At 37.9% G+C, this 27,263-nt stretch overlaps 1 protein-coding gene across 9 annotated transcripts in view; it reads left to right on the top strand.

Moving 5' to 3' along the window:
* LOC124167167 (GRAM domain-containing protein 2B-like) overlaps positions 1-27,263 on the top strand; it is a 648,383-nt gene that overhangs the window by 463,745 nt on the left and 157,375 nt on the right. Inside the window, exon 1 of one of the 9 annotated variants that reach the window (XM_046544983.1) lies at positions 15,305-15,550. The exons of the other annotated variants lie outside the window; for them this stretch is intronic. Within the exon in view, the coding sequence (XP_046400939.1) occupies positions 15,504-15,550 (47 nt within the window). The 5' untranslated portion in view covers positions 15,305-15,503. Of the gene's footprint in view, positions 1-15,304; positions 15,551-27,263 lie in introns of those variants that run through there. 9 annotated transcript variants of the gene reach the window in all.

Genomic DNA, 27,263 nt, shown 5'->3' with positions numbered 1-27,263 from the left:
CTCTTCATGGTCTTCTGTTATTCTCTGTGGTTAAATGATAGTTTCTCCTCTATTTTCATCACCTCAAATATTCGGCAGCATCTTTGGTTAATTACGGGGGACGCCATCCTCATCGCACCTGCAAGCCCCATGTGATGCGTAGTTATGAGTATCGTAGCTGTGAAATATGCAAGCAACACTACGTTCCACAGGTGTTTTAGAAAAATAATTAAGGCCTTTTAGTTACAAACCCTCATATTATGAACTATCACAGTATGAAACACGACTTTATCGAACACAACTACCCTCATTTTCACGAGACACTTTAATAGATGACATAATGTTTTAAATCTTCTCATTTTCAAAATTAACATGACGATATGGGGAACAAACATACATTAGTATATTTTATATAGGTCAGAGGTATATCAATTAATGAGTCATATATGTGTTACAATTTATGAATACTCCATAACGATGAGGTTGGCCTATTATCCTTTATTTGTGCCATGAAGTATTCACCATTACTCTGTCTGAGAAGAGTTAAATTATGTGAAAACGAGGAAATGCATATACCTTCAACTGGTTTGGTATCATCATTTGAGTGTAGTCCTGCACTCCTTAGAAATCAAAGACGGATTTTTCATGAGTGACTGCTTATTTCTATAATGAGTCGTGTGCGCATAGAATAGAGTAAATTACTTTTTCTTGGAATGAAGCGTGCCCTGTTCTTTTCTGATGGAGTCCTCACTTATCAGCGTTGGGTAATTTAAACTTTTGGTGAAATTAAATAAGTTCAGAATACAGTCAATTTAAACGCTGTTATTTGAGAAAAGGTTGTCTTGCAAAGTAAACTAAGCCTAACAGTGGGGAATTGAAACTAGTATATGAATGTACTTCTAATTCATCCTCGTATATCTATTGTGAAGGAAAATAAGTTTGGCGAATTTCTATTTCTGTGAGCATTAAAGATACGTTCAAATAATTCTAAATTATTGAAAAATTGTGTTAGAATTTGGAATTTTTACAGTCGGATATTTACAGTCCTTATAAATACTTACATTTTTTACATTATTAAATTGTCATTGGTTGTTTTTGTCATGAATAGTACCTTAATTATATGTATGTGTGATTTTATTTGTACCTATCTTCAATTGTTCACGAATTAAATGGTGAAACCTAGAACACGCGGTTGAGTAAATATATTAAAACTTTGTATATTCCACAATTTTTTTTAAATTGGTAAATCCCGATCGGTTTCAGCATTGACCGTTTAGTGGTGAAACGGGTCGTAGTTTTTCTAATTAGAAGCTGTGCGAATTACAAAAAGGTTAAAGCTATATAGATAATTTCAATAGTAAATACTAAACCATCTATCTATGTGTTAATTATCGAATATTATTTTTATACCAAATCGACTAATTGAATTTTTTTACTCTTTCAGGTGAGTCCTGCGTCCTAGAAAATCGATGTCACAGTCTTGAGTTGCTTTTTGGTGAGTGAATTCTGTCTGAAATGGCGTCAAAATGTCCAGATACACCGTGACGACCAGTAAGCTTGGAGGTCAATTTTCGAATGTTGATGCTGGCGAGGCACTTATGGGAAAGTGGCGGACATTTTTTTCATTCATTTTGAAAAAAATAATCACATAAATGCCCTTTCATCGGCCTCTATAAAGCGTCTGCAGATGTCACTCTTGTATACAGGGTGTCCCATTTATCTTGACAACCCGAAATAACTTTTTGTCGAGATGCAAATTCAAAAATGTGTCAAGCAAATGATCATTAGCCGTCAGGGGGACATTAATCAGCATGATTGCCTTCCTTGTAGCTTTGTTATTTATAAAGATATGAAGAGGAGGAGTTATAGGAGAGGAAATGAATTGCCGAATAAAAAATATAGGGTGCCATTTAAAAAAGACATACTGCTGTTCATATCTTTGTATATTTGCTTACTCGCAATATATTTCTATCATGAATTTTGACGAGGTTTTTTTTCTGTCTAGCCATTCATTTTTCAGGTTACTCTTAGAGAATAGTATTAAGCGGATTGTGTTAAAAACACTCCTAAAATTAGAAAAAACTGATATTCAATGGTAGTGGTATTTAATTACATATTCGGCGGATAAAGACTCGCATTTGGAAATGTCAGCGTTCAGTAACTTTCCATCTGTAGCAATACAATAACCTTAGGAGACAATGTTTGGAGTTGAAGTATGCATAATTCGTCCTAATCATCTACCGCCATTAATTCGGAGATCGGTTTGATGCAGCAATCCACTAAATTCTCCGTACGGCTAACCTCTTACCAATTATATGATAAATAGTAGTGAGTTGATTAAAATAGCAGTCATAATTCTTTTCGAAAGCAGGAAGAGTTTTTTTACTGGACACGAAAGTTGGTAATTCTGAACGAATAGTATCGCAATCCTAATATTGGTATACTGCAGCCCTCCCTACCCCAAGATAGGTATTTTAACTCCCTGAGGCTATCCTTCCCCGTATCTATCGTGTCTTGATCTGTCGTAGGTACATGACCCGTGGTCTTCCTCGGGGGAATTATCCATCAGTTTTTCCTGCTGTTATGTTTACCGCGCTGCTGGGCTAACTGCTGTCTCGTTACGTGGGAAATCCGTCATGTTTTTCTTTAGCTTAATAGTGATACGTAGTATAATTTTTTCTTCTGTTCTCCTGTATAACTCCTCATTTCTTACCCTATTCATCCACATTATCTCTAGCATCACATGGTTCCCACTTAACGTGAAAACCTTAAAACCGTGAATAAGCCGTGAATTTCGTCATTTAACCTTAAAAAATTTCTCAAACTTGATTTTAGAACTACGATTGAAAGAGCAAAAGAAAAATTGATATTTCGATCATGTTTCAAGGTCAGTCATGCGTAGACACTGCCCACGCATTCATCTGCACACGTATATTCTAAGTGCAATTATTGGTCCGTGTGCCGTGAAGACACATTGACCTTAAAGCCTGTACCAATGCCGGAAGACTGGTAACCAAAGTGTTCTTTAACCCTGGCGAAAATTCGGACACTTCTTAACTTCCCTGGCACCCTGGTCCCTCCATTTTACCGCTCATAACTTCAAGCGGGAGCTGAATATTGCAAACGATATGTGAGATATATGATTTAACACTTTCCCGGCGAACAATATTTGAAAAATCTTCTCGGGATACCGCGCGGGTAAGATTATGTAAGAGCGCCGACGTTTCGGGTTTTCCTTCGCAATTGGACTATCTTAAGAATACCTTCCGCCAGAATGGGTACGGAGAGAGGCAGATCTCTTTGGCCTTCAGGAAATCCTCCGTAACTGCAAAGGGCTCGGTTATGAAGGAAGACCAACCTAAACCGACAGCCAGGGCCTTTTTACCCTATATTTCCACCATATCGGGCAAAATTTCTAGGGCTTTGAGGAGGTATAATATCGAAACCATCCATCGACCTATGACGAGTTGAAGAGATCGCCTCGTCTGTGTAAAAGATCCAATTGGCCTTATGACTCCTGGAGTTTATAAAATTCCCTGTGAGTGTGGTAATGTCTACGTGGGTGAGGCTGGGCGAACAATATCCACTCGTCTCAAAGAACATCAAAGACATTTCCGACTTGGTCAACCGGAAAAATCAGCCATAGTTGAGCATAGCTTGGATGAGGACCATAAAATACGGTGGGATGACACCAGAGTTTTATGGCGATCAGATCATTTCTGGGATCGTTTAACCAAAGAGGCGATTGAAATAAGACTTGAAAATAAGAATGTAAAGAGAGACACCGGATTTTCGATCAGCAGCTCTTGGAATAGAACCCTTAAAAGAGTTATGCTTTCCAGAGCTAAGTCTACGCTGGTCCACGGTCTTCCGCGACAACAATCGGATCTCGACCAATCCGGCCCCTCCTAATGCTGGGCTTCAACGGTCACTTCGAATTTTCTGTCAGTAGCCGTGAGAATGGGTAGCGAGTCGGTACCTGAAACGTCGGCGCTCTTACATAATCTTACCCGCGCGGTATCCCGAGAAGATTTTTCAGATATGTGAGATGTCAGGAGAGATAGCACTTTCATTGTTGCGTTTGCATTCTTGGTGTCTTTCGCGTTTGTTAAGTTTTTAGTCAACCTGTGGCCGATGATCGTTACGCGATCAATATTTCTACCTAAAATGGTTTATCTAAAAACCGTGAATTTTACGATATCTAGACCGTGAAAACCTGGAAAAACCGTGAATTTTATATTTTAGTTTGATTGGGAACCATGCATCAGGTATCGAAGGCATCTATTATTTTCTTAATGAAAAAAATTCGAAGTTTCCAAAATAAGATATTGAAGACATCCTGCAAAGAAAACTTCGAACGTACTGAAGACGTGAAATTTTATTCTAAATTTTATAATAGTGGAAAATTGTTATTATGTATTTCAATACGGAGAAATTAAACTCCATTGCGTTTGAATCTTCGGATTATATTTTCTGATCACTTTTTTCGATGGTCCAAGCTTCTGAACCATACATGGTTAGTCTAATCTCTTACCACCTACATAATTTTTTTGGTTTACATCTTTCATCGCCTGCTCCATGCATCCTACTCGAGCGCGTCTTTTCTTCCAAGAATTGTTTGCAGTAATTAGGCTGGGAGCCGCTAGAGACTCGGAGATTACGTGATAGACTTATGATTGCTTTAGCAATTAAGAACAAACATCTTTCAAAGGGTGTCGGAGTATATCATCTTACAATCTTATTATGTTCCTAGGTCCATCAGAAACGATAAAATAAGAGATATATTTTACCGATCAAATAGGCTTTGGATTTCGTTTAAAATTGTTCATTCGTGAATTCGTAATTTGGAAATATAGATTGGATAGCCGTCTCTCATGGTGTGGCTATTAAGTTGTCCCCTCATCTTCTCAAGGTTTTGAAATTACTTCTTTTCTTTCGTACTCTACTTAAGACGTTCTCATTATTCGCACGATCCCTGCATTTGATGGGTTTATAATGCCCGAAACATTCTTCTTTAGCTGGATAGATGTGTGAGTTGATTAATTTACGAATCCTCGGATAATAATGGCTTAGCACGTGCAGGAAAATGTCGTGGCATGTCATTTCATCTACTGCACTGCATTCGGAGCAGACTCTCGTTGCCACGGCAACGGGTCCACGTGGCCACCTTCCCCTTCCCTTATCTCTTTGCCTTCCCCCCCTCCTCCGTTTATCGGGTTGGAGGGAGGGGTGAGGGCGAGCATCGCCCCTGACCCCTGGCGCCACCGTTATGTGCCATGCACAAGACTGCGGTTCGCGTCTTCTCCGAGTGGTGGCACTTCGAGCGGGTGACCTTCCGTTTCTTATGCAAAAGGCGGGAATCCGAACCTGCAGCATCCCGTGTGGACCGTTATTTAGATTCACAATAACCATGGCAGTATCATGTCGGCCCAGGGGCGGTCTGGGGTCATTGGGGGCCATCGGCTGGAACTCATCTACATCTACATTATACTCCGCAAGCCGCCTTAAAGGTGTGTGGCAGGGGGTGTTAGGACACCAGCCGTTTACACATAAAAATGGAGTGCTCTAACGAAGTTGGGACTAGCGTTTATTTAAGTCCTTTATGGTTCGTGGGAAAAACGAATTCCCATATCTATCCGTTCGGCAAAATGTGTCTCTTAATTTATCGCTTCCATTGGACCTGGAAATATAGTGTGGCTCTAATATTATGTTCTCCGTGTCGCTCTTAAAGATATCCATTCTCAATTGTTCAAGCAATGTAGCTTAGCGCGCAGCCTCCGAATCTCCAGTGGCTCCCAGCCTCATTCGATGGAACCCTCCTTACTGGGGGAGGAATATAGGGTACTCCCCCGGAAAATATTAGGGAATTGATTTTTACGCTATTCTTACTCTTAAAAACTAGATAAAAGTTAATTAAAAATGTTAATTTCGTCGGAAAATTACTATAAAAATTGATAATTTCACAGCATTTAAAATGTAATATTTTTTATGGTTCTTGTAGCTATTTCGTGATTCATTTCCTTGAAACTGCATTGTAACCTATAAAAAAACTCTAAAATAGCCTTTTCATATAAGCGTTTCAAAAAATCATCAGGTTCTCTTTTATCTTCTAACACTTTTATTTTACTTATTTTTACATAATCATTTTGACGCTGAGTATGTCGTAAACAAAGCAACTAATGACAACGCAGAATTTTCTAATTGTAAAAAGTTTTTTTTCAAGTAATGAGTATTTATTATTACGCCTTTCTTATATGCTTCACGATAGACGCGAGTGTTGTGGGGGGGTTCTAATCTCGGGGCCCTCGGCGATTGCCGACCAACCGACCTGGTCAGACCGTCCCTGTGTCGGCCATTTAATTTTACGGTATGAAATGGCATATTTTCCAGATCTGTCTTCAAATGAGCTGTATATGTATGCATTTTTAACAATGGACGGGCCAGAGTTGTATAGCTACCTAGAAGAACCATTAATCCTTAATTTTGATGGGTAAGGTAATTTTACTATAAAAATTTTAAATGAACAGCGGTCAAGTTGCTCATGCTTCTTCCCCTGCCCTGACGTACACACTTACTATATATGGCAGTTACACTTCTTATTTCCATTCAAAATATTATAGGGAATGTTAAATGCACGATTGTGCTAACTTTAACACAAAAAATAGCCAAAAGTAATATAGTGCAGTGATTTCCTGAATAAAGCACGCGTTACCGTTACAAATAAAATAGAGACCCATCATTTTGACGCTTGTTGGTCTTTTAAGATAGGCGGTATAACTCCATTTCTATGTGAAAAAATATATATTTTATCTGATTGCGTACTGTGGTACCATAAAAATGAATAGAAGTCAAATAGAAATAAAGTGAAAGTAAATATTTAAAAAATCACACAATAGAAAAAATCGACGCAATATGAATAAGGAAGTAGAGGTTACCCGTCCAAATGACGGCTCTGGTCCTTCTAGTGTTAAAGTGACCGATCTTCTAATTTGATAGTGCTTAGAAGCCTCACTGATTCACGGGCGGGTCCAGGATTTTTCAGGGGGGGGGGCACAAGGGTCTCATGGACAAAGGATCTTTTCATACTTGAGATTAATAAAAGATGCAACAATAACTGTACGGAATATTCCTCTTATTTCAGTATTTAATTAATTTAATTTAATTGATGGAGATATTACACAAAACAAAACGAAGGTAATGATAACCGTATTCAAACATTATACTAATTTTTTTACGCGTCTGGGGGGCCGGGGACACGTGCCCCTATGCCCCACTCCTAAATTCGTCGATGCACTATAATTCATAGATTTGTGAAGCGCCACAATGCTGATTATTTTAATTTTATTTGCCCTAAATCAGTTTACGAGGCAGCTTAACAATTTGAAAATTTTCGAATGCCGGAAGAAGTTTTTTACTGGAAGCTCATGTGGGTAATTCTGGACAAAAACTTTCTGAAAATAATTCCGACGGTGATGGCTAGAATGACTAGTGTCTTTGGGTCAAAAGATCCCGCGTCCAGTGGCCCGCGTGCTAGTAAATATTTCCGCAGTGGACAGCGATAACAGTGATCTTCTTCCTAGGGACTGTAGAACTTTCCTTTGACCGGGTGACACGTAACCATGCTTCTCTGTCGGAATCCTCCCAGCACCAATCTCACAAGTTCCGAAGGTCATTATTTTTTATATTCCTGTTCCCATACCGTTTGTTTGTTTAAGCCCTTGCGATGAAATAACATGAAACATAACGAAGATACACTTTTGTATGTTCCACAGGAGTTTTAATTACCGACCCAGGTTTCGACAGTACACTATGTCATTATCAAGGCCATTATCATAGTGTACCGTCGAAACCCGTGCCGGTAATTAAAACTCCTGTGGAACATACAAAAGTGTATCTTCATTATGTTTCCTGTCACCAAGTTCCACCAAGTATCGCCTTCCAGCCTTAAGTTGATCTGAAATAACAAGTCTAGCTTCTGAAATGAACTTCCGATGCCAAATCGCGCAATGACGAATGTATCTCCTTTTCAGATTATCATAATTTTAGGGGAACAATACAAAGGTTTTGAAAACTTAGCAATGTTAAAACATCCATAATGTACACAAGGAACTAATATTTCATGAAATATGATGCATTGGAAGTATTAAAATGATTTTATACGAGTAGCAATAGCTATATGTTCTTACGGGAAGAGGGTTCTTTCGTGAGTAATATGTAATAATAATCACTTTTTACTTCGCTATTCTACGTTGATTACAAACCACAAAATATCATTTCATTACCAAACATTCCATTTAAAAAGAACCACAGAAAAAACTAAATGGAGGAGGGATGATATTTAGAAAATAAATATAAGTGGAAGGGGTTGACAAAGGACTTTATGTGATGTATCCACATCTCCGGCAGCGAGACATGAACGAGAAATACGGTATTATGGAGAAAATTTGAGGCTTCTAAAATAAGATTTTGAAGACGACTAGCAAAGAAAACTTCGAACTGACTTAAGGCTTGAAGTTTCGGCCAACTATTCTTTAACATTCTTTTCTGAAAACGCTGCAAAAAAAATGCGAACTACTCCAGTGAAGAAAACAAATGGAATTTTTTCGTGGCTGGAAAGAGGCGTTGGTAAATACTTTTGACTCTCAATCATTAAATAACAAGCCTAACCCAAGCTCTGTGCCTAATGCATGCATTCGTAATCTCAGACGATGTAAAACTCCTATCTGCTCGTAAAGAAAATTGGTCCCTGTGACGTCCCGTGGATTGGCATCGCATGGGCGCCAATCTGGCCTTTTTCAAATGAGGTTAAAGTTGACCATAGCCATTCGTCTAAACTGGGATTACTAAAACCAAATATTTTGTATATTATGGTTACACTAATGGTGGGTAACGAATCGCAGTCAATGCCTTTCGTTTTCTTTGATAAAGGAAACTACCCTATTCTTGCGTTTCTTGGCAACGCTTCCATGAAAAGTTCTGCTTGGGAGTCGTACTGCATCCGTTGAATCGTACGCATATTCTTTTGGATCCAAAACCTTCGAACCGGAAGTTCCTTTGAGCGCAGGCACGCGACGATAGGTGTAGCGGCAAAACAAATGAACGCAGCCTTCCGCCGGCACTCCTCCTCCTCCCTCCCAATCTCCAGTCTCCGCCTTGACTCAGAATGCTCGTGTTAGCAGCACAGGATGAAAGAGTTTCCTGCAGTGAAAACTTCGAACGAATTTAAGACGTGAAGTTTCGGCCAACAATTCTTGTTTATCCTTTTCTGAAAAAGTTGCAAAAAAATATTAACTACTCTTCTGAAGAAAAGATGAATGGATTTTTTTCTGTGGCTGCAAAAAGGCGCAAGAACATACTTCGACTGTCAGTGATATATCTTGTAATACTTTCATGCAAAAAGAAACTTATTTCCAAGCTTTTTTATGGAGTACGAGAATATATTTTTTTGCTATCTGGAAATAAACTGGAATCGACTATAACTCATTCATTAAAAAATAGCTCCCTTACATTTCTGAACACGAACTTTTTTCAGTGTATATATAGGTAAATATAAATTATAAATAATGTTAACGGTGGAAATATCGGGTTACTGTGGAGGAAGATTATCATTTTAAATTTTAAAAAGTATACCTATCAATATGCTAATATTTAAAGCATATATTCGAAATAATTGATGAATTATCTTGAAGATGGTAGCGAGTAATGAGCATGGTAGTCTAGGGGGAAGAGCACTTAGCTCATTTTATTCTTTCCGAGAACTTTACACTTTGTTTTATCACCACTAGCGTCGCAACTGATATTAAGATGTATACTCTCTCGTCTTCCGTAAACACTGAATTGGGTTATCTTCATCCACGTGGATATCTCACTGACAGTGATACATTCCTAGATAAGGGATGATATTACTATACCCCCACGGGAAATAACCAATTTTGAAGTCAATTAATTAAAACGCATGCTTCATTTGACGATCGGGCTATTCTGAATTCCGATTTTGGGCTCCAATAGGGTGGTTTCCTATTATTTTTTTATTGCCGAAATCGAAAGATTATTACTCCTGGAGTACGTATTTCACGCTTTTAGATTTTTTATTACGATATCTATTTTGCACAATTAAATGAAATGTGAAAATTTTCAAGCGCGCGAAAACGCGACGGCTAAGCATGAATGCTGGGAAAACCCCGTGTGACGTCGTTCTGGTTCCCGCTGCCGCAAGTGAGGTGAGCTTGGGGCGAGGCTTTGAGCGCTGATACGACGCAGGATGCTAGCAGGTAGCGCTAGGCTTAAATAAGGATTATTAATACCTTATCAAACGAGGAAAACTTTCCGACCTTATCCAGTTTTGATAGGTGATTACTAAGACATGTTTCCCTGAGCTCTGTGCCTCATGAATGCATTGGTATTCTCAGAAGATGTAAAACTCCTATCTACTCGTATAGAAACTTTGTCCTTGTGACGTCACGTGGAGTGACATTGCATGAGCGCCAATCTGGCCTTTTTCAAATGAGGATAAAATTGACCATTGCCATTCGTCTAAACCGGTATTTCTAAAACCAAATAATTTGTATATTATGGTTACACTAATGGTGGTCAACGAATCGCAAAATGCCTTTCGTTTTCTTTGATGAAGGAAACTACCCTATTCGGCTGACGTAAAAAATTTTGCTTTAGACGGGCATTATTTGTAAGTTAAATGAGTGATCGCGGAAGGCGCGCGAGTTACTCCTAACTTCAACCGGAACTGTTCATTTCCATGGCTTCATTGTAGCTGCCTCGAGTAATGAATGGCTTAAGGGTTCCTAAGAGAACTTCCCTGTGTGCTGAATCTTTTTCTAATCTCAGTTCCAGTCAAATTTTGAAAATATGAAGCTGCAAATGTATTAGGCTAGTATTGTCACAACAACTTATTATAATTTTACTTTTTCGTTTTTAGATAGGTTCTCAATTTTTTCTCCAAGAGAAATGGTACGTTTTTATTTCCTGCGATACAAGTGAAACCGTTGGCAGACTTACAAAATCTCAGCTATATAGTCATTCAGGCCAAAAACTTTCTTTTGCAAGTAAGTCGTATGCTTGATTTAACTTATTGATCAAAGTGGTATTTCCTTGGGAGTGATTTATGGAAAAACCTAGTGAAATCGAAGCAGGCTATTGGAAATTGAGGTTTTTATGTTGCCATCGGGATGCTCATTCGTAGTGAGAAGCTATTTCCCATGCGAGTATTTCAGATAACTCTATGTTAGTAACCTCCACTTAACCCTCCATGTCTGAGATTATCATGTGGCACCCCTGCTTTTAAAACTACAACTGCACCTGTTACCTGTTCAAGTTCCAAATTAACTTGTTTTGATAACTGTCGCTTTCGCATCTCTGTCAAAAATCCTCTAAGGTGTCCACCCAAAAGGATTCCTGATGAATTTGTCAGCTCCTTCGTAAGGAATGACTCAAAAATCAGTAGATACCACGCTGAAGTCTCCATTTTCCTACGACATTTTCAGTGGTACTTTCTGAAGATCGAGCTGTCTCTCTTAAATTTAAAATGGATCGGAATCCTTGAGAATTCCACGGCACACATTTGTATCTCGTTCTCTTAAATCGCAAACTTTTTAATTATACATGCCATGAAGTAAACTTTTATATATATTCTGCAAGTTTTCGCGGCCAAAATTTTACTTTTGTGTTCTGGGTAATAATGTTTATTTCATTACACAATGATTGCTTTTTTTAGACTGGTACAATGTATGACTTGAAATCATCGTGAATATTCAGACATGAATTAATATGATCAATCATCACCTTTGACGATGGAATTTATTCGTATAGGTGCTATACTGTTGTAGTAGAACACGCGACTTCTGGGTAAACAGTGTCTTGGGTCCATCGCCATGGACAACCAGCTCGTATGTCGTTCATCCCGGTGTCTGAGAATGTGCTTATAAATCGTCGTGAGCACACCGTTTAGCAGTTCGGTCAGGAGCGCGTCCAGCAGCTTCTGTTTGACGACACGAAGTTGCCAGCGAGGAATCATAAACATAGAGTCACGCCTCCGATCACGCATCGATGGCGTGGTCACCCGAGTTCGATAGGCGACAGCCGTTTCTATCCTGTGTCATAGGCTACCAATCACTTCTCCTCATCAAATAGGAGAGCGGGCGACATGTCTAAATTGGGGACGAAATAATTTTTCTATTTTCGTTCACAATATGTGCCGAATCGATTTATATTTCACATTGAGTTGCAATTCATTCTTCAGATCGGCGTAAATGAATACCAATTTTGAAATTAAGTTACTTTTTATTATTTACGAGTAGGTTTACCTTTTTAAAGTATCGTAAAATATCGTATCGTAACACAATATTTCCTGCTCGATAATTTCTATCGATCACAAACGTATACGATTTTCAGGCCTCATTGTCTTTCATTTTTACCTTATTCATTTTATGCGAATTAGTATTCTTGTATGTTTAAGATACACCTACGGTCTTAATTTTGCAATAATTTGACAATATATATAACTATAGAAGGTTTGGCCAGCTCTTTTTTTAATTCAGCATACCGTGCGACGCTAGAGATGCTCAATGTTCGGCAGTGTCAATTAGCACCGATTTGAGAAGCATGCGTTATTTAGAAACTCCATTTCAGTTAATTTACCATAGTTTTTCAGAAATGGGTCCAAAATTCGTGCTTAGGTGATGACAATCCTCTCTTTTCGAAAATACACCTTTACTCCTCGTGTCTACCCTGGCGTGTTTCCTAAAATGTGTATCAAAAATCTTAAGGATTTCGTTACCGGATGAAGTAAGTTTATATATATGCCTGAGGCTAACTGGAAGGGTTAACATGAAGTGGTGCTGCTCAAACCGAGTGCGTGGATGTGGATCCCGACTTCGATATGAGATGTTTACTACTCTCCCGTTTCATTGGCTACCCGTAATAATATAGGAGGGAAATAATAAATTAATTTAACTGTCACCAGTAACTTATTGCTTTATTCTGTTAAACCTTTCCCTCATTGAAATTAAAGTGTTGGGTTGTCCAGCACCATTGAAAAACTCGACTGTTGTCCATGGGTCCAGGCTATTGTTAATGCGGGTCGCTGATGCGAGTTGCACGGAGATGATAACAATTGCCAACAATTAAATAATATCAGTTAAGCTTGAAAAATAATTTTATAGATAATGCCTACTCTGATATGTTGTTCGTATTTTTTTACATCTTTTTAGAGCAGAGCATTCATTACCTAACATTGCATTAATGTGAACACAATGGTGTAAAATGTATTATCCTACGCGATGAGAAAATATGTTGAGGTATAGGAAGACATGAAAAAGTCGAAAGCGAAATGGCCGGGAGATATAATGGAGTATAAATCCAATATTGAGACTCCGCCGGATGTTGAATACTGATGTGAGGTGAGGAATGTTATGTAAGAAGGTAGAGGAACGGGAAGCGATTGGAACTCCTGCAGACGTCCGTGGAATGCATGATGAACCGGGCGGGAGATATCCTGTCCTCTGTGAGAATACGTTTTATTAAAGCATTTGCTTTCACTGCACATCATTGAGTGACGTTAACAAATACCCGTGGACGGTAAGATCCAAAAATCCTTTAATCCGTATATAGTGAAGAGTCCCCCCAACCCTCAAGCTAGATTCCATGGTTACGCCCTTGAGGCCAAGTCACACACATCTTTATATTTTTCAAAAAAGGCTAATTCCACCTAATAGAGCCATTAAAAGTATTCAGATGTTATGTGGAATATCTTATGAAGAAGGAGAACGAGAAAAGACTGGAGGCGTTCGAAATGTGGGTGTGGCGAAGAATGGAGAAGGTGAAGTGGACGGAGAGGATGAGAAACGACGAAGTGCTGGATATGGTGGGTGAAGAGAGGCAGGCAGCTTTCAGATGAAATGCGGATGAGACAGAAGGTACGGATGGAGAGAGTACTTACTGGGGAGGGGATGTGGGAAACAGTGTCGGAGAGTAGTACTAGTCGGAGACAAACGAGGGAGAGGAAGGAAGAGAATAGGATTTTAGATAGATTGAAAGAGAGTAAACCTTACTGTGAATTAAAGAGAGAAGCAAGTGAAGGAAGGGGAGGCTGCGGCAACGGTTTCTTAGTACTCCATGCAAGCCGACCTTAATCGGTAGAATACACTAATAATATAATTTGTAAGGTCCATTTTTTACGTTAGTCGATGTCAATGGGAAATTTTGAAAACCTCACGGATATCACAATTCCTTTGTTACTTCGTTCCTCAAAGTTACCATATGAGACGAACATTTTTGTGGATCTTAATGCTTAAACGGTTCGGTGAATATTTTCCAAAGAAATGTCCTTTATTAACAAGTTTTACTAAAATTCATACCTGAGGATGCCCCAGTCCGTGCTTTTTAAGCTTTACTTATGTTGGCAGTAAGGAAATAAAACTTTGTAAGGTTCACTGGTATTTAATTATGGGCACGACCCGGGTTTCGTAACTTGGTTACATCGTCAGGTGACTGATCGTGCATGCATCATACATTTATACACTAAGTACACAAGTGACAGTGAGGACATATATCGGAAAGGAAAAGGACTGGTTGAAAGGGCGGGGGTGAGGGTTAAACACGGAATGGAATAATGTTGCCACTTTTGGCGAATTTTAAACTGTTTTCTAAAGCGGGGTGGTAAAATATATCGAATTCATATCATTTGAATGGTACTACGCAAGAGCTAATAGTCTCAATGCAAATATTGAGAATAAATGGATCGCTGTGAATTCATCGCCCCGCTGTGGACGTTTTTGAAAACAGTTTTTATACGCGACCAAGCGACGAAAGTAGCAGCATTCATAAATCAAGGCTCTGTGGGATGCCTTGGGCCTCATCTATGTACATTTTCCCCTTACAAAAGAGTGATATAAGGGTGTATCGGATTTTGCCCCGACATTTACTCCAGGGGTAATAATCTTTCGATTTAGGCAATAAAAAATAATAGGAAACCACCCTATTACGAGTATTTGTATCGCTCTCCTTTCGGTAACCTTATCCCGAGCCAAGGTACCAGGATAGGTAAGCAGTCGCCCCATCGCGCTTTCTTCCAAACTTCAGCACTTACTAACACGAGAAAAGTCAATGATTTTTCGTCTCAGTTCCCCGTTGAACGAGTTTGGATGGGCGCCACGCTTTCTTGCCTCTGCAACCAATTCTCCATCCAATCTCATTGCTCGCTTGTTTGCTTTACTTCCTCTCCCCTCATTCACGTCACTCGGAGCAACCCCCACCCCCAAACAGCACCCCTCTTCCATGGCAACCCCACACCCTCCGCCAGAGTGACGTGCGCTCGTCGGTGGAGGAGGGAGTCCGTGGCTACGACCGCTCGCCTAGCTGAGCCGCGTTTTGTGCGTGCTATGTATTCCGCGAGTGCGGTCGCGTCTCGAGCATTCGCCCCCGAGTCCCCTCGTCGATCGCCGGGGATATACTCGCTTCATTTCCCCCGGTTCTCCGCCTAAAGTGCCCGTGGATTAGCTATTTTTGTAGCCATGCGTGCCCTACTCATCGCTACCTGCTACGCGCTGGAGGACCAAAGGTAGGGTTTTTATCCTCTTGCTCGCCTTACCTTATTTGTGCTATAGTGCGAAATAACTCTTTTTTATGTGTTCCAAAAAACCTAATTATTCCGACCCTGTGTATCAACTACTACGTAATACCTTGATAATGACTATCTAGTAGTATCTATCTAGTATCTAGTACATTAGTCGGAATAATTAAGTTTTGTGGAACATTAAAAAGTGAGTTATTTCGCACTATAGGTATGTGGATCCACCAAGTGAAGTCTGAATATTTGATATTTTTTGTGGTATCTTACCGGTGTAAATATTAGGTTTGAATCTAACATTTTTATTGTCCATACCACCGAAAACAGCTCTATTCGGCCTTTTATTTCGGGGTTATCAACACGTTAACAATTTAAGTGTAGACAAACAACCAAGTACTGGATAGGGGAAATTTACCCAGGAGGGACACGAACCCGCGACCTTCTGTTTGGCATGCGAGGACTCTACCCTGCCGCCATCGTTTGCGAAATTTTCGTTTTCAATTTGAATTTTCCGGTCCCTCAAACTACATGAGGTTGGGTTGGGGGATCGTCATATTTTCTTTTTGTCATGATACGTGTTGAATTATGAATATTTTATCAATTTATTTTTGGCCAAATTAACATAAATATTCTAGTTGCCATCATCATTATCATCAACAGTCAGCCATCAGAAGATTTGTTTGGAAGAGCTCTCCACTCAATAACACTATCAGTCACTCAGTCTTTTAGTACACGCAATAATTCATCTATCCGCAACACGATAAATGCAATCGGTGTCTTTAAGCTCAGCCACTAGAGTCTAGTTGTATTCAATATTTTTATTATGGTTGATTAGACAACATTGGTCAACAATCCTAAGCACGGCTTGATTTGACGGAGCTATGTACTCAAGTCTCTTATCAGGTAATCTTTTCATACCTACTTATTTCTTTTCTTTCGTATCCTTCTTTTCCTGTTCTATATACTTTATTCGAGGTCTTTCTTTATCGTACTGACCATCTACATGTCCCTCAACGATTGCCTTCATCAGGCTATCAAGATTAGGTTGTTTCTTCTTCTCATAAGGTTTTCACGAGTCTTCTCTCCTACTCTTCTTAGGATTTCTCATTCTTTATTCGGTCGAACCATTTGATGCACATCTTTCTTCTGTAGTGCCACATTTCGGAAGCCTCCACCCTCGATTACTTCGCTGGTGTCATTGTCCATGCCTCACTTCCGTAGAGAAGTATACTACAAATGCACGTTCTAACATTGTGTTTCCTTACTTCCGTAATAAATTTTCCCGCTATAAGTAGGTCTATCTTTAGGTGGAATGTTCTCTTTGCCTTGGTAATTGTATTGATAGTTTATTTCTTGCTTCTTCCATCTTTACTTATTTTTGCTTCCCAATTAACGGAGTGCATTCACCTCTTCCAGTTTTTATTTTCCCTATTTAAATGCTATCCTGACTTTTCTCTTTCCCTGAATACTAATGTCTTAGTTTGCAGCATACCACCGAAAGAGCCTCTGAATAAATTTAGATTTTAAAATGCAACACCCTAAAAAATAAAATCAAAATTTTTTTACACTTAGTGAAAATAGAAGGGTATATTTCGAAATTTTGAAGATAAACATATGTGATTTATATCAATTATCAAGGCGGAAAGATAGGTTTAAGATACGGTTCCTTACATAAATTAAAACATGTATACTTAATTGTAAATTATAGCATGTAGCTTAATTTCGAAATTGGTTTGTAATTACGTCGTCATGAAAAACTAATTGGTACACATTATGGGAGATGCCTTCCAGAGGATGTGGTTGCTAATGGGTGTGGTATGTTTTACTATTTCAAATAAATGGTGCCACGCGATTCCCTGTCATGAGTTAAAATCCTAGCAGTACGAAGTTTCCGGAATATTTTGTTACATCATAAGAACAATAATTCACTAGTTCCTTCAGTGATTATGTGTTTTTTTTTTTTGACGTAGTGACTACCGAATAAAAAAGGCATCACATGGCAGCCAATGCGATAAGTGATGAGGCGTGTCATATCTATTGAGCCTCTCCTTGTATTTTTCTGTATGTATTCTTGTATTTTGACTTTCTAATATTCAACGCATCGTCATTTATCATCTTCAGCTTCATTGAAAACATAAGCGTATTTTAGACTTATCGACTATAAACATAGAAATCCCTGCACTTGACGAATATTAATGGGGAATCACGTGCCGTGACAGTGGAGTAATTAATCTCACATGTATTCATTGAAGAAAATAGTCTTACCGAAACTTCTTCATACCCATGGGTATAATACTGTAATTTCAAGTCACTATATAAAGCAGTGATTTTATGCACAGTTACACGCAGTGATGCTAAGATAAAAGAACATGAGGATGTAATTCGCCGGAGAAAAAAATAATTAGATCGGGATTTCTAACCCTGTCACCCAATCACCCGTGAAAAGTTCTACCAGTTAACCCGTCACCCATTGTTGAGATCCGGCTTAGAATCCAGTTCTTGTCAAATGTTTTTATTTTGCTGAGAATAACTTCCTTTAATTAAATAATTTATTGATTTAATGCGGTCCAAAATATAGGACTCATGAGAACAAATAACTAATAGTAATCAAAATTTAGATAACAACGAAGAAAACAATATTCATCTGTATTATCGAACAACAAGCTTAGTGTGGTAGTATTCATAGGGTCGATAGAGGATTAGAAGGAAAATAGCGTTGAAGATGACGTTTAATTAATTAATGTTTCTTTTATATATTTTAACTTATCTAATCTTTCTTTGGCGTTTTTGTTTATCTATTAATGCTTTTTTATTTCATCTGCTATTTACTGGAACGCCCTTTCCTCTCCGGTGAGGATCATATTCTTTTGGAATGCGTGAATCATCGCTGGTGGGTAAGTGTTGAGTTTTCGGGAAAGTCATCCGCAGTATGATTCCTTTTGCTTATTTTACACTCACTCTGGACGTGGTTTGCCCATTCACCTCCAACGCGTTTACCACCATGGATAATATTACTTCCTTGTTTTTCTCGAGTTGAATTAGAAACTTGCTATAGTCTTTTTGATCAAAACTATCACGGATTCAACTGTATCTATTTTCGGATGTACCCTGCGTCATTGTCGTAATTCCGACGTGGCGGTAGAGATGTAATCAGATTGGATAGTACATCACCTCGGTTTATGATACAGAAAATTTTGCCTTGTTACACGTAACTTGATGACAGAAAACCATTCCAATGGTCTACAGATTTTCATTGTTAAGATACCCTGATTTTTAAAACTTGTATCTTTTTCACGGTTAAATAATTGTCCTTGTTAAATATTGCCAATCAATAATAACATTCTGTGGACTATGCAGACGTTTTTATGCGATTTTCAGCAAATGTAATTGCGGAATTCTAGTCGCATATCCATTCTTGAAGTCTTCGAACTGTATTTCGTCGAAAAAAAAACCTTACGGGTAATTGGGAAACGGCCGCATAAAGTTCACGGAATAGATTTTAAATTAAATACCGCGCTACCACCCGGGCACCTTAGTAGTGATTTCCGATGATTGTCAATGTAGAGTTTTGTTTTTATAAAAGTTTATAATTCCTTAATTGTCGATAAGAAATTTAAATACTGTCTATCTCTCTCCTTCATACGACTATCGACTTCCCATCTGTTGATATAACCGTAAAAATGGAATCAACTCCTGATTCCATGTTAACCTAAGTATTGATAATTGGTTACACAACTCTGTAAAGTTGACTTTCAGTTTTGCCATTTTAGTGGCCTGTTGTGTTATGATGTTGACGAATTTTCACGAAAATGGAGCCGAAATTTTAATCATATAATTAAGGTAATTCTGTCAATTAATTTTTGGAAAACCAAATTAATGTAAGGATTTGCGTGTTGTAAAATCTTCATCGAAGACTGTATCATAGAAAATCTTAAGCCCTAAATCCTAAGCCTATTTGTCAAATTATCTTTCCTTTAACCTTCATTGCATGTTAGTGGTTCCTTTGACCAATTTTTGACTCAACTCTTGGATGGATATTATAGTTTTTGATGGTGAATATATTGATCACTTCATCGACAATCAGGTACTTTTGGCCCCTGCAATTCACGGAGCGTGAATAAATACTTTCTTTCAAATCGTCAAATGGTTAGGGCCATAAAAGATCTTTGCTATTAAAAAAATGACTATTTTCTTGTGATTGTTCTATCGCGAATGTTTCTCATAACATTCACCCCATGGGGGTTTCTGAAGATGGCGTTGGTGCATAAAAGTGCAACCAGCGAAACTATATTTACTGATTCGGCCGCCGTAGTAATCTACCGCTTTTGTTAAGCTCCCCGCAATCTAGCATATTAAATAAATCGTCAATATTTTTGTAATTTGAGGCTGTTGAAGCATTTAAAAGGTGAGTTAAAATTTAAGTTTCATCAAAGTTATCTGTAACTATTACTTTTGGCAAACAATAAAAAATATTTAGGTATATTTTTAGGTTTCACATTCAACAATTTTTCTTCGCGTATATGTGGATAAATGATAGCCATACTGTCAATGGAGAGAATCGCATTCACAGAGAGTTATCGCAGCCATGTGTAGCCTTATATTTAGCAAATAAGTGTGCTTATTTCTACTTTACCAGAGGTAGAACAATAGGTGGGACTACTAGCTTCGCCTGGCAACGGCAGGGAGTATAGCTGACGCCCTCTCCGTAAACCAGTCTGGTTCACTAACTTTTGTTTTGGAAAATATCTCCGAAAATTGCGTAATTTTCTAATGTGGAAGCGGGAGTTATTTCATCCACCATCTCAACTTTCTAAATATTTCCGTTAATTACGTCCGCGGTAATTTACTGTTTTTTTTTTACCTCCGGATTTCATACCGTTTGATTGCATGCTCCGTTGCTTTCGTGATATTTCAGATGCCCATCTCGCTATTTTTTATTATTTCCTTCGTTTGCCAGCTCGCAACGGACTAATCGCATAATAGCGTTAATGTAATTGGCCATTGCGGAACCATTGGGAAATTCTCTTGTCGATCGGCGAAGTGTGGCGCTGAAGAATGGTGTGAAATTATCTGAATACGCTCGCAGCTTCTCAATTAGGGTTAGGGGTAATTGGCGATATGACTTGGCGTTTCTAATCTAACACTGCGTCAATTCTTTACTCCCTATTTAATTTTATTGGAATTGTTTCGTGACGTGGGGTCAACTTTTTACGTAATTATTTCACTGTGAACTGGAACGAAGGCAAAAGGCAACGTTAGTACAAGTCATTATTTGCGTATGATGACAGCACGTGCACTATTCACGTCATAATTATCATACACCGTTCCATGAGCAATTAAGTGCGGAATTTAACCTTTCTGGTCATTTGCTTGTCAGCTATAATCGATTAAATAAAACGAAATTGATTGTGATTGAGATTTATGTGATTGATCCAGCTATAGTTGCAGCAATATCTTAAAATAAATGTAGGGCATTTTGCAGCAGTCATTTGGCAACTTAAAGAGGTAGGTTTTATTGGCGATTTCTTTCCGAATTAGTTACCTTTGTATAATATCATGTCAATTAGTTTTTAGGGAATATTTATGTCGAAGCAAATTCTAAATTAAATGGATGTTCTTTTTGGATGAGGACAGCGTCGCTAATATGATAGGAACGCCTCCATAGTGTAGCATAATGTATTACTCTCAAGATCCCCATTTATCGGCTAGAATTTTATTTGTCCAGCGGGAGAGTTTCAAGGTTTTCTCATGCCACTGTGAGAAACAACTTCATAAGAAGCTAACATTAAGAAACGACTTCACTGGGAAAGGAAGTGAGTGAAAATTTGTCTTTGAACTAATACTCCAGCTATTTTCGAAGTAATTCCAATTAAATCCAAGCTTTGAATCTTTGACTTGACGATAACTCTATGATTTTACGGCTTTCGTGACAGCCTGCATATCCGACGTATCAGTTTAATGTGTTATGGAACGGTAATAATTGTTATGGCGACAAATTCTCAGTTCAAGTTCAATTGATCAGGAAGTAATTCATTGTCGCCAATTTCCCCAAGGCTTTTTGAACTGATAGCAGTGGTATACGCAATCCGGATCAATATTATAAAAGAATGAAGGTCATATTGTACCTCTCAGTATGCAGGGTCTTTGAGTTGTTTGCTAGCGAAGGAAATGATGATAAAGAAACTGGATGAAGGATACGAAAATATTATTAACCTTGCTAGCGGAAGAGATTATGATGGTAGGGGAAAAGAAACTGGAAGAATGTTAGTGAAAACGTTATTAACTAGTGAAGCCCATTCAGATTGACCCTAGATTTTTGATTAATATCATTCAGTTCATGCCCTGGATCTTGGAGGAATGTTTATTAAAAACAAGAATTAATTGAATGCCGTTGCGGTATTAAGTCAATCCTGCTTCTCCAATTTGTAATAGTTTGCTTTTAGTTTTAATACATAACATGTTATGCTTCATTCCTACTGAAATTGTGTTATTTTTGTCTATTAATGTATAGATTGTAACCCAGTTCACTATTTTTTTTTTCGCCTCAGGTCGTTTGTCTAACACGATGATACTTTTTTTTCAATATAATCATAAACATGAGCTCATTATAGAATTTGAAGAAATGAAATTAATTGCTTTGGTGTTAGGATTAGAGGTGTACGGCGGGAAGAAGAATTTTCATCCATGTTTTTTGCTTCTCGAATGTAAAAAGAACCTTCCAAGGTTAATAATTCCCAAGGAGAGAAGGTTATCTGCCTCCAATTGCGTCAAAACTGCACATATTCATGCTTAAAATACGAATGCATTCTAATACGATTGCGCTGGTCAAAGTCCCTAAAAATGTGTGATCGTATGCATTGATAGAAACCAATGGTCTGCTCGATACACTGAAGAGATAGTTTGAAGGGCAGGAGGAATATTTCTTTTTCTAATATATGATTGATGACTGACGGAAAAATCTCAGCGCTTCATCAGAATTTTAGATAAATAATATTGCCTTTTACTCCGACATAATATTTGCAAATGTAATGTATTTTCCATGTGGTTGTATGTGAAGCATCTTATATAAATCTTTACTTCGGAAACATGTGCGTTAGATGTAAAGAGCATTGTTTTGATTACGTGTGGATACGCATATATTCTATAAAAATGCAGAATATAAAATGTATTTTCCATTGAACATTTTTGGAGGACAGTCTATTACATACTCACATAATGGCGTATATGGAATTTTTTTTTCATCACCGTAAGTCTTGAAACTGGAAATGGGAATATCTTGAATCTTACGCAACTACCAATTTCTTTTCTTTGTCTGCTAACCTTTTCATATTTTCGCATTTCTTCGTAAATCTTTTAATTTTTTTAATGGGATTCACCACAATCCCTGTGGAGTTGTGTGTGTTGCATACTCGCCGGAAACCTCGGGGGGATAAAATAGTTTGTCCCATATGCAACGGCCTTACTCCGGCCCTGATTTGAAATTCTTCTCGGTTAATATGATGCTAATATTAGTGTCTTTCGTGCGTGTAACTAGTTAAAGGCCAAAGCTCATGTGGCGATAATCGTGGCTGATAAGAGTTGTGGAGAATAATGACCTATAAAATGCTCGAATGGCAACTTCCTTACGTTTATAAGCTGTGTAGATATGCTGATGGCTAGATTTTTTCCTGACCTATGATAACATTGTTTTAACAAATTTATGGTATTAGGAAAGGGAAGATTTTATTTCCTCTCTTTATTTATTATTAATTACTTTATTTATTATTTAATTTTATCTGTGGAATGCCTTGACCGCATTTGGCATATAATAATTATGATTTTAAATATATTTAATCTGTGCGTGAGTTTGCCTTGTTGCTCATTATCCTGAAATCAACTCTTTTATTTAAAGAAGCAAAGGATTTCATTAAATTGAGATCTGATATATTTTTCCTACATCTCTCTCCGGGCCTCAGATAGTCTTGATTAGCATATTTTAGTTTATTTATTCAAATTGATACTGAAATTCTTGTCAAACATTGTGATAAATTTTGGTTAAATTTAAATGTAATCCGTATACTTGGTGCATGCGTTCAATAGGGCCTGGTTTTCGACGTATTATATTTATAGAAAGTGCCAGTAACACGCTTACATTTATGCAACCCGCGACTATTCACTTTTACGAACCGGGTGTTTCAGGAGAAATCTGCAGTACTTCGGGGGGTGGTATGGGGAACAAATTTGAGCATATTTTTGTCATAAAAAGGGGATCGCAACTCCTTAGTTACTGAAATACTTCAACGAAAATATTTTTCGGATGCACTTTGTAGTTACCATGAAAACGGTTTTTTTTTATCCAACCTTTAAGACATTTTGATACCTCCACTGCACAGACGCTCAACAATCTCCCACCGAATCAAATCCGCTCATCTAGTGGCCTAACAATACGAATCCGCTCAGCTGGCAGCAGCCGGAGCATAAACGTTCACCTGCAATTCTCCAAGCTTCAGAGATGAGCGTTTGCGCTTTGGCTACTGCCAGCTGAGCGCATTCGTATTGTTGGGCCACTAGATGAGCGGATTTGATTCGGCGGGAGATTGCTGTGCGTTTGTGTAGTGGAGGCAGTGGCGTAACTATGGGAGGGGATGAGGAGATGGATCACCCCCCAAAGCCTCAGAGAAATAAAAAAATTATCTAAAACTATGACAAAAATATTTAAAAATATAAAAAATTGTCACTTCTTCAATTACCCCAGAGTTCTGAAACTAGGAGTTCTCGGAACCAGTAAAGTCGCAAAGGACAACTTATCCATCCCCGTAAAGCTAAAAATGCTTCACACGAGTCACCCCTTCATGTATTCCACATAAACCGATGACCAAGTAGTCAAAAGAATCATTCCGAGTCTATTTTTAACTTAATAATTGCATCTGCTTTAAGTTAACTTTTTAGTGCCAAAATGATGTAAAATGTTTTTCCAGGCATTTCATTTTCCAAAATTTTGCCTGGGGGGAGGAGTCGCCATCCCCCTCCCCCCCCCCCAGGCATATCCCTAGTTACGCCATTGAGTGGAGGTATGGACTTGATTTAATAATGTGGATTTATAGGGACATTAAATCAGTAATACTGGACGAAAACTTGTGATAAAAATTGGCTGGAAGAATTAATCTTCGAGCTTGGTTAAACGAGAGCTTTCAGCGAGTATTAACTTAACGATTGCGCAATGTCACTCATTTTGATGAGACTAATATTGAATTGAACAGCTGGCTGAACTTACCTTAACTTTACGAACACTTTATGGTTTTACGCATAAACGTAGATTACGTAAACGCGCAATGAACGAAGAGCTCACAGTCCACGTGGATAATAATTCACCCGCTATTAAATGAAGCCGAAGTCCACAAAAACATTTGACCTCGGCCGGCAAGAGAACGCCATAGAATTTTCTTTTGCCTCATTCATTAACCTAAGGCATAATAACATACGCTATCTGCGTTTATCGAATCATTATTACCACGGAACAAAGGTCTTGAACGCTTGGAAATATATACTGCGCCTAATTCATTTCACCTTATGCGCGGTAGAAAACAGGAATATTGATTGTCCCTTTTGCCTCGCTACTTACTCCCTCTCCTCCATTTCTAATGTCATGCGGCCCTTCTATTCTCCACCATACCTCCTCCCTTGACGTACCCGTTGCTATGGTTCTTTTCCCAGTGTCGTTCTTCTACAGCTTTTACTAGAGTCCTCCTCATACCCCTGGTTTTTCCGTATCTCTTTATTTGCCTGTCTCACTGTGTCCCCACTGTACGTCTGTTTCCTACCCACTTCCTCAAACTTGTCAAATCCTCCTCCACCTCTTCTTCAAAACCAGAACAAATAATTTTCTCGTCATTTATTTTTTTTAATTTTCTGCAAAAATAGAGGACATTGACCGAGATCAAAAAGTAAAATAAATATATAAATAATGGGGATAATTCAATCTTTAAAGTTTTACGTGAATACTTTTTCCAAACATTTGAGCCTACTATTCAGTCGAGTCGCTTGGAAAAAATCGATGTATTAATAATTCGATTGAATCATGCACTTTTTGAATGCCTTAATTTTCCTTTTTAATCTCCGTAGTTCCTGGTCGTCATGGTTATCCGTTGTTGCTATTATTTCGCGGTTGGGTTCTGTGACGATGGTTGTTAATGAATTGAAATAAGGAGGATTTCAATTAGATAATAAATGCGTTTCGACACAATATCATTTTCTCGTAATAAATTTACAAAAGATTGATATCTTAATATAAGGTTCAGTGTTGATATACGCGTTGGATAAAATTATGAATGCCTTTCTTTTTACAAGTTTTTAAGAATTAATGTTGTAAGTGAGGTCAAAATACGTTGCTCATATGAAGTTGGCTCAAAAGCGGTGGTGAACGATAAATTTGGATTTAAAATCAGTCTTTGAATGATATTCATTGTTTGTAGGATCGCTTTTTCATTTTTACATCATTTAAGGAATCAGGATTTTTTAATGCCCTTCTCAAAAATTAATATATAAGTATTTTTTTCATTTGCAACGTAAAAGACGGAATTAGCTTCAAAGAGGAATGAGTAAGGGGTGAAACAAACTACTGGCAGTTAATTAAAAATGCGGGCAATTAACCCTTTGTAACCCAGAACTGATTCTGGGAGAAATCAAATATAAAGACTTTTCATTTTGAAAACTTGAAAATTTTATACTCGATGATAATTATCGTGGCAGCTAACTATTTTATCATTAAAATTTACACTGCAAAATAATGGGTAGTTCAGATATTTCCTGAATAGAGCTGAAAGTTTAAACATTTTTGATGTTGATTAGAAGCAGCATTGGGTTAATAAGGGTTAAGTGGTCACAATTGTGCCATTTTTCTAACAGAAAAAAGGAAATTTTCTGTAAAACTGTGAGTCCATTTCTCCAACTAGTATTTCCAAAAGATTGTCACTTCTTTAATTACCCCAGAGTCCTGAAACTAGAGAGTTCTCGGAACCAGTAAAATCGCAAAGGACAACTTATCCATCCCCGCAAAGCTAATAATGCTTCACACGAGTCACCCCGTCGTGGTTTCCACAGAAACCGATGACCAAGTAGTCAAAGGAATCATTCCGAGAAGGTGGCAAAATTATATCCGAAGGTATCGTTGACCCAAATATCAATTGTATTCGTACAACCTTCCACAGAGGTTATTTTGGAATGCGTGGGAATTGAGAAGGGATGGTACAGAGTGTGAATGTAAATGCTGAATCTTCATTGGGAATAGAAAAGGATCACTGCAACAGCGTGTAAACTTTCTCGCTGTTGTGCGGCATCATCCATCGAAGATGTTGATGCACCTGTTTCAGACATATGGGACTACGACCGAAGTATCCCAACTACATACCTACATATACATTGCCTCACAAAATTACTTGCCTATGAGTCTTTCCTTTGTCTCAAATTCCTTCAAATCACAGGTCTATAAAAAAAACTGCATTTGTATCCTATTTTCAAATATTTGAATTCGCCGTTGCGAACTTGTGGAAAATAATTAATAAAACCAAAAAAAGGAAAAATCACAACAATAAAAAATTATAAAAAATATAATAATCAGTTGTTAATATTCAACAATTGTAATAAAAATAAAAAATCTGTAATAATTAATGTTTCTTTTCGATCTCAAATACCTCAAGTATTATTTAGTTTTAAAGTTTTATCTTCA

Source organism: Ischnura elegans, chromosome 10 (genome assembly GCF_921293095.1).
Source record: "Ischnura elegans chromosome 10, ioIscEleg1.1, whole genome shotgun sequence".
Lineage (NCBI taxonomy): Eukaryota > Metazoa > Arthropoda > Insecta > Odonata > Coenagrionidae > Ischnura > Ischnura elegans.
The sequence above is the reverse complement of the archived record's forward strand: the minus strand, read 5'-3'. Positions and strand labels throughout refer to the sequence as shown.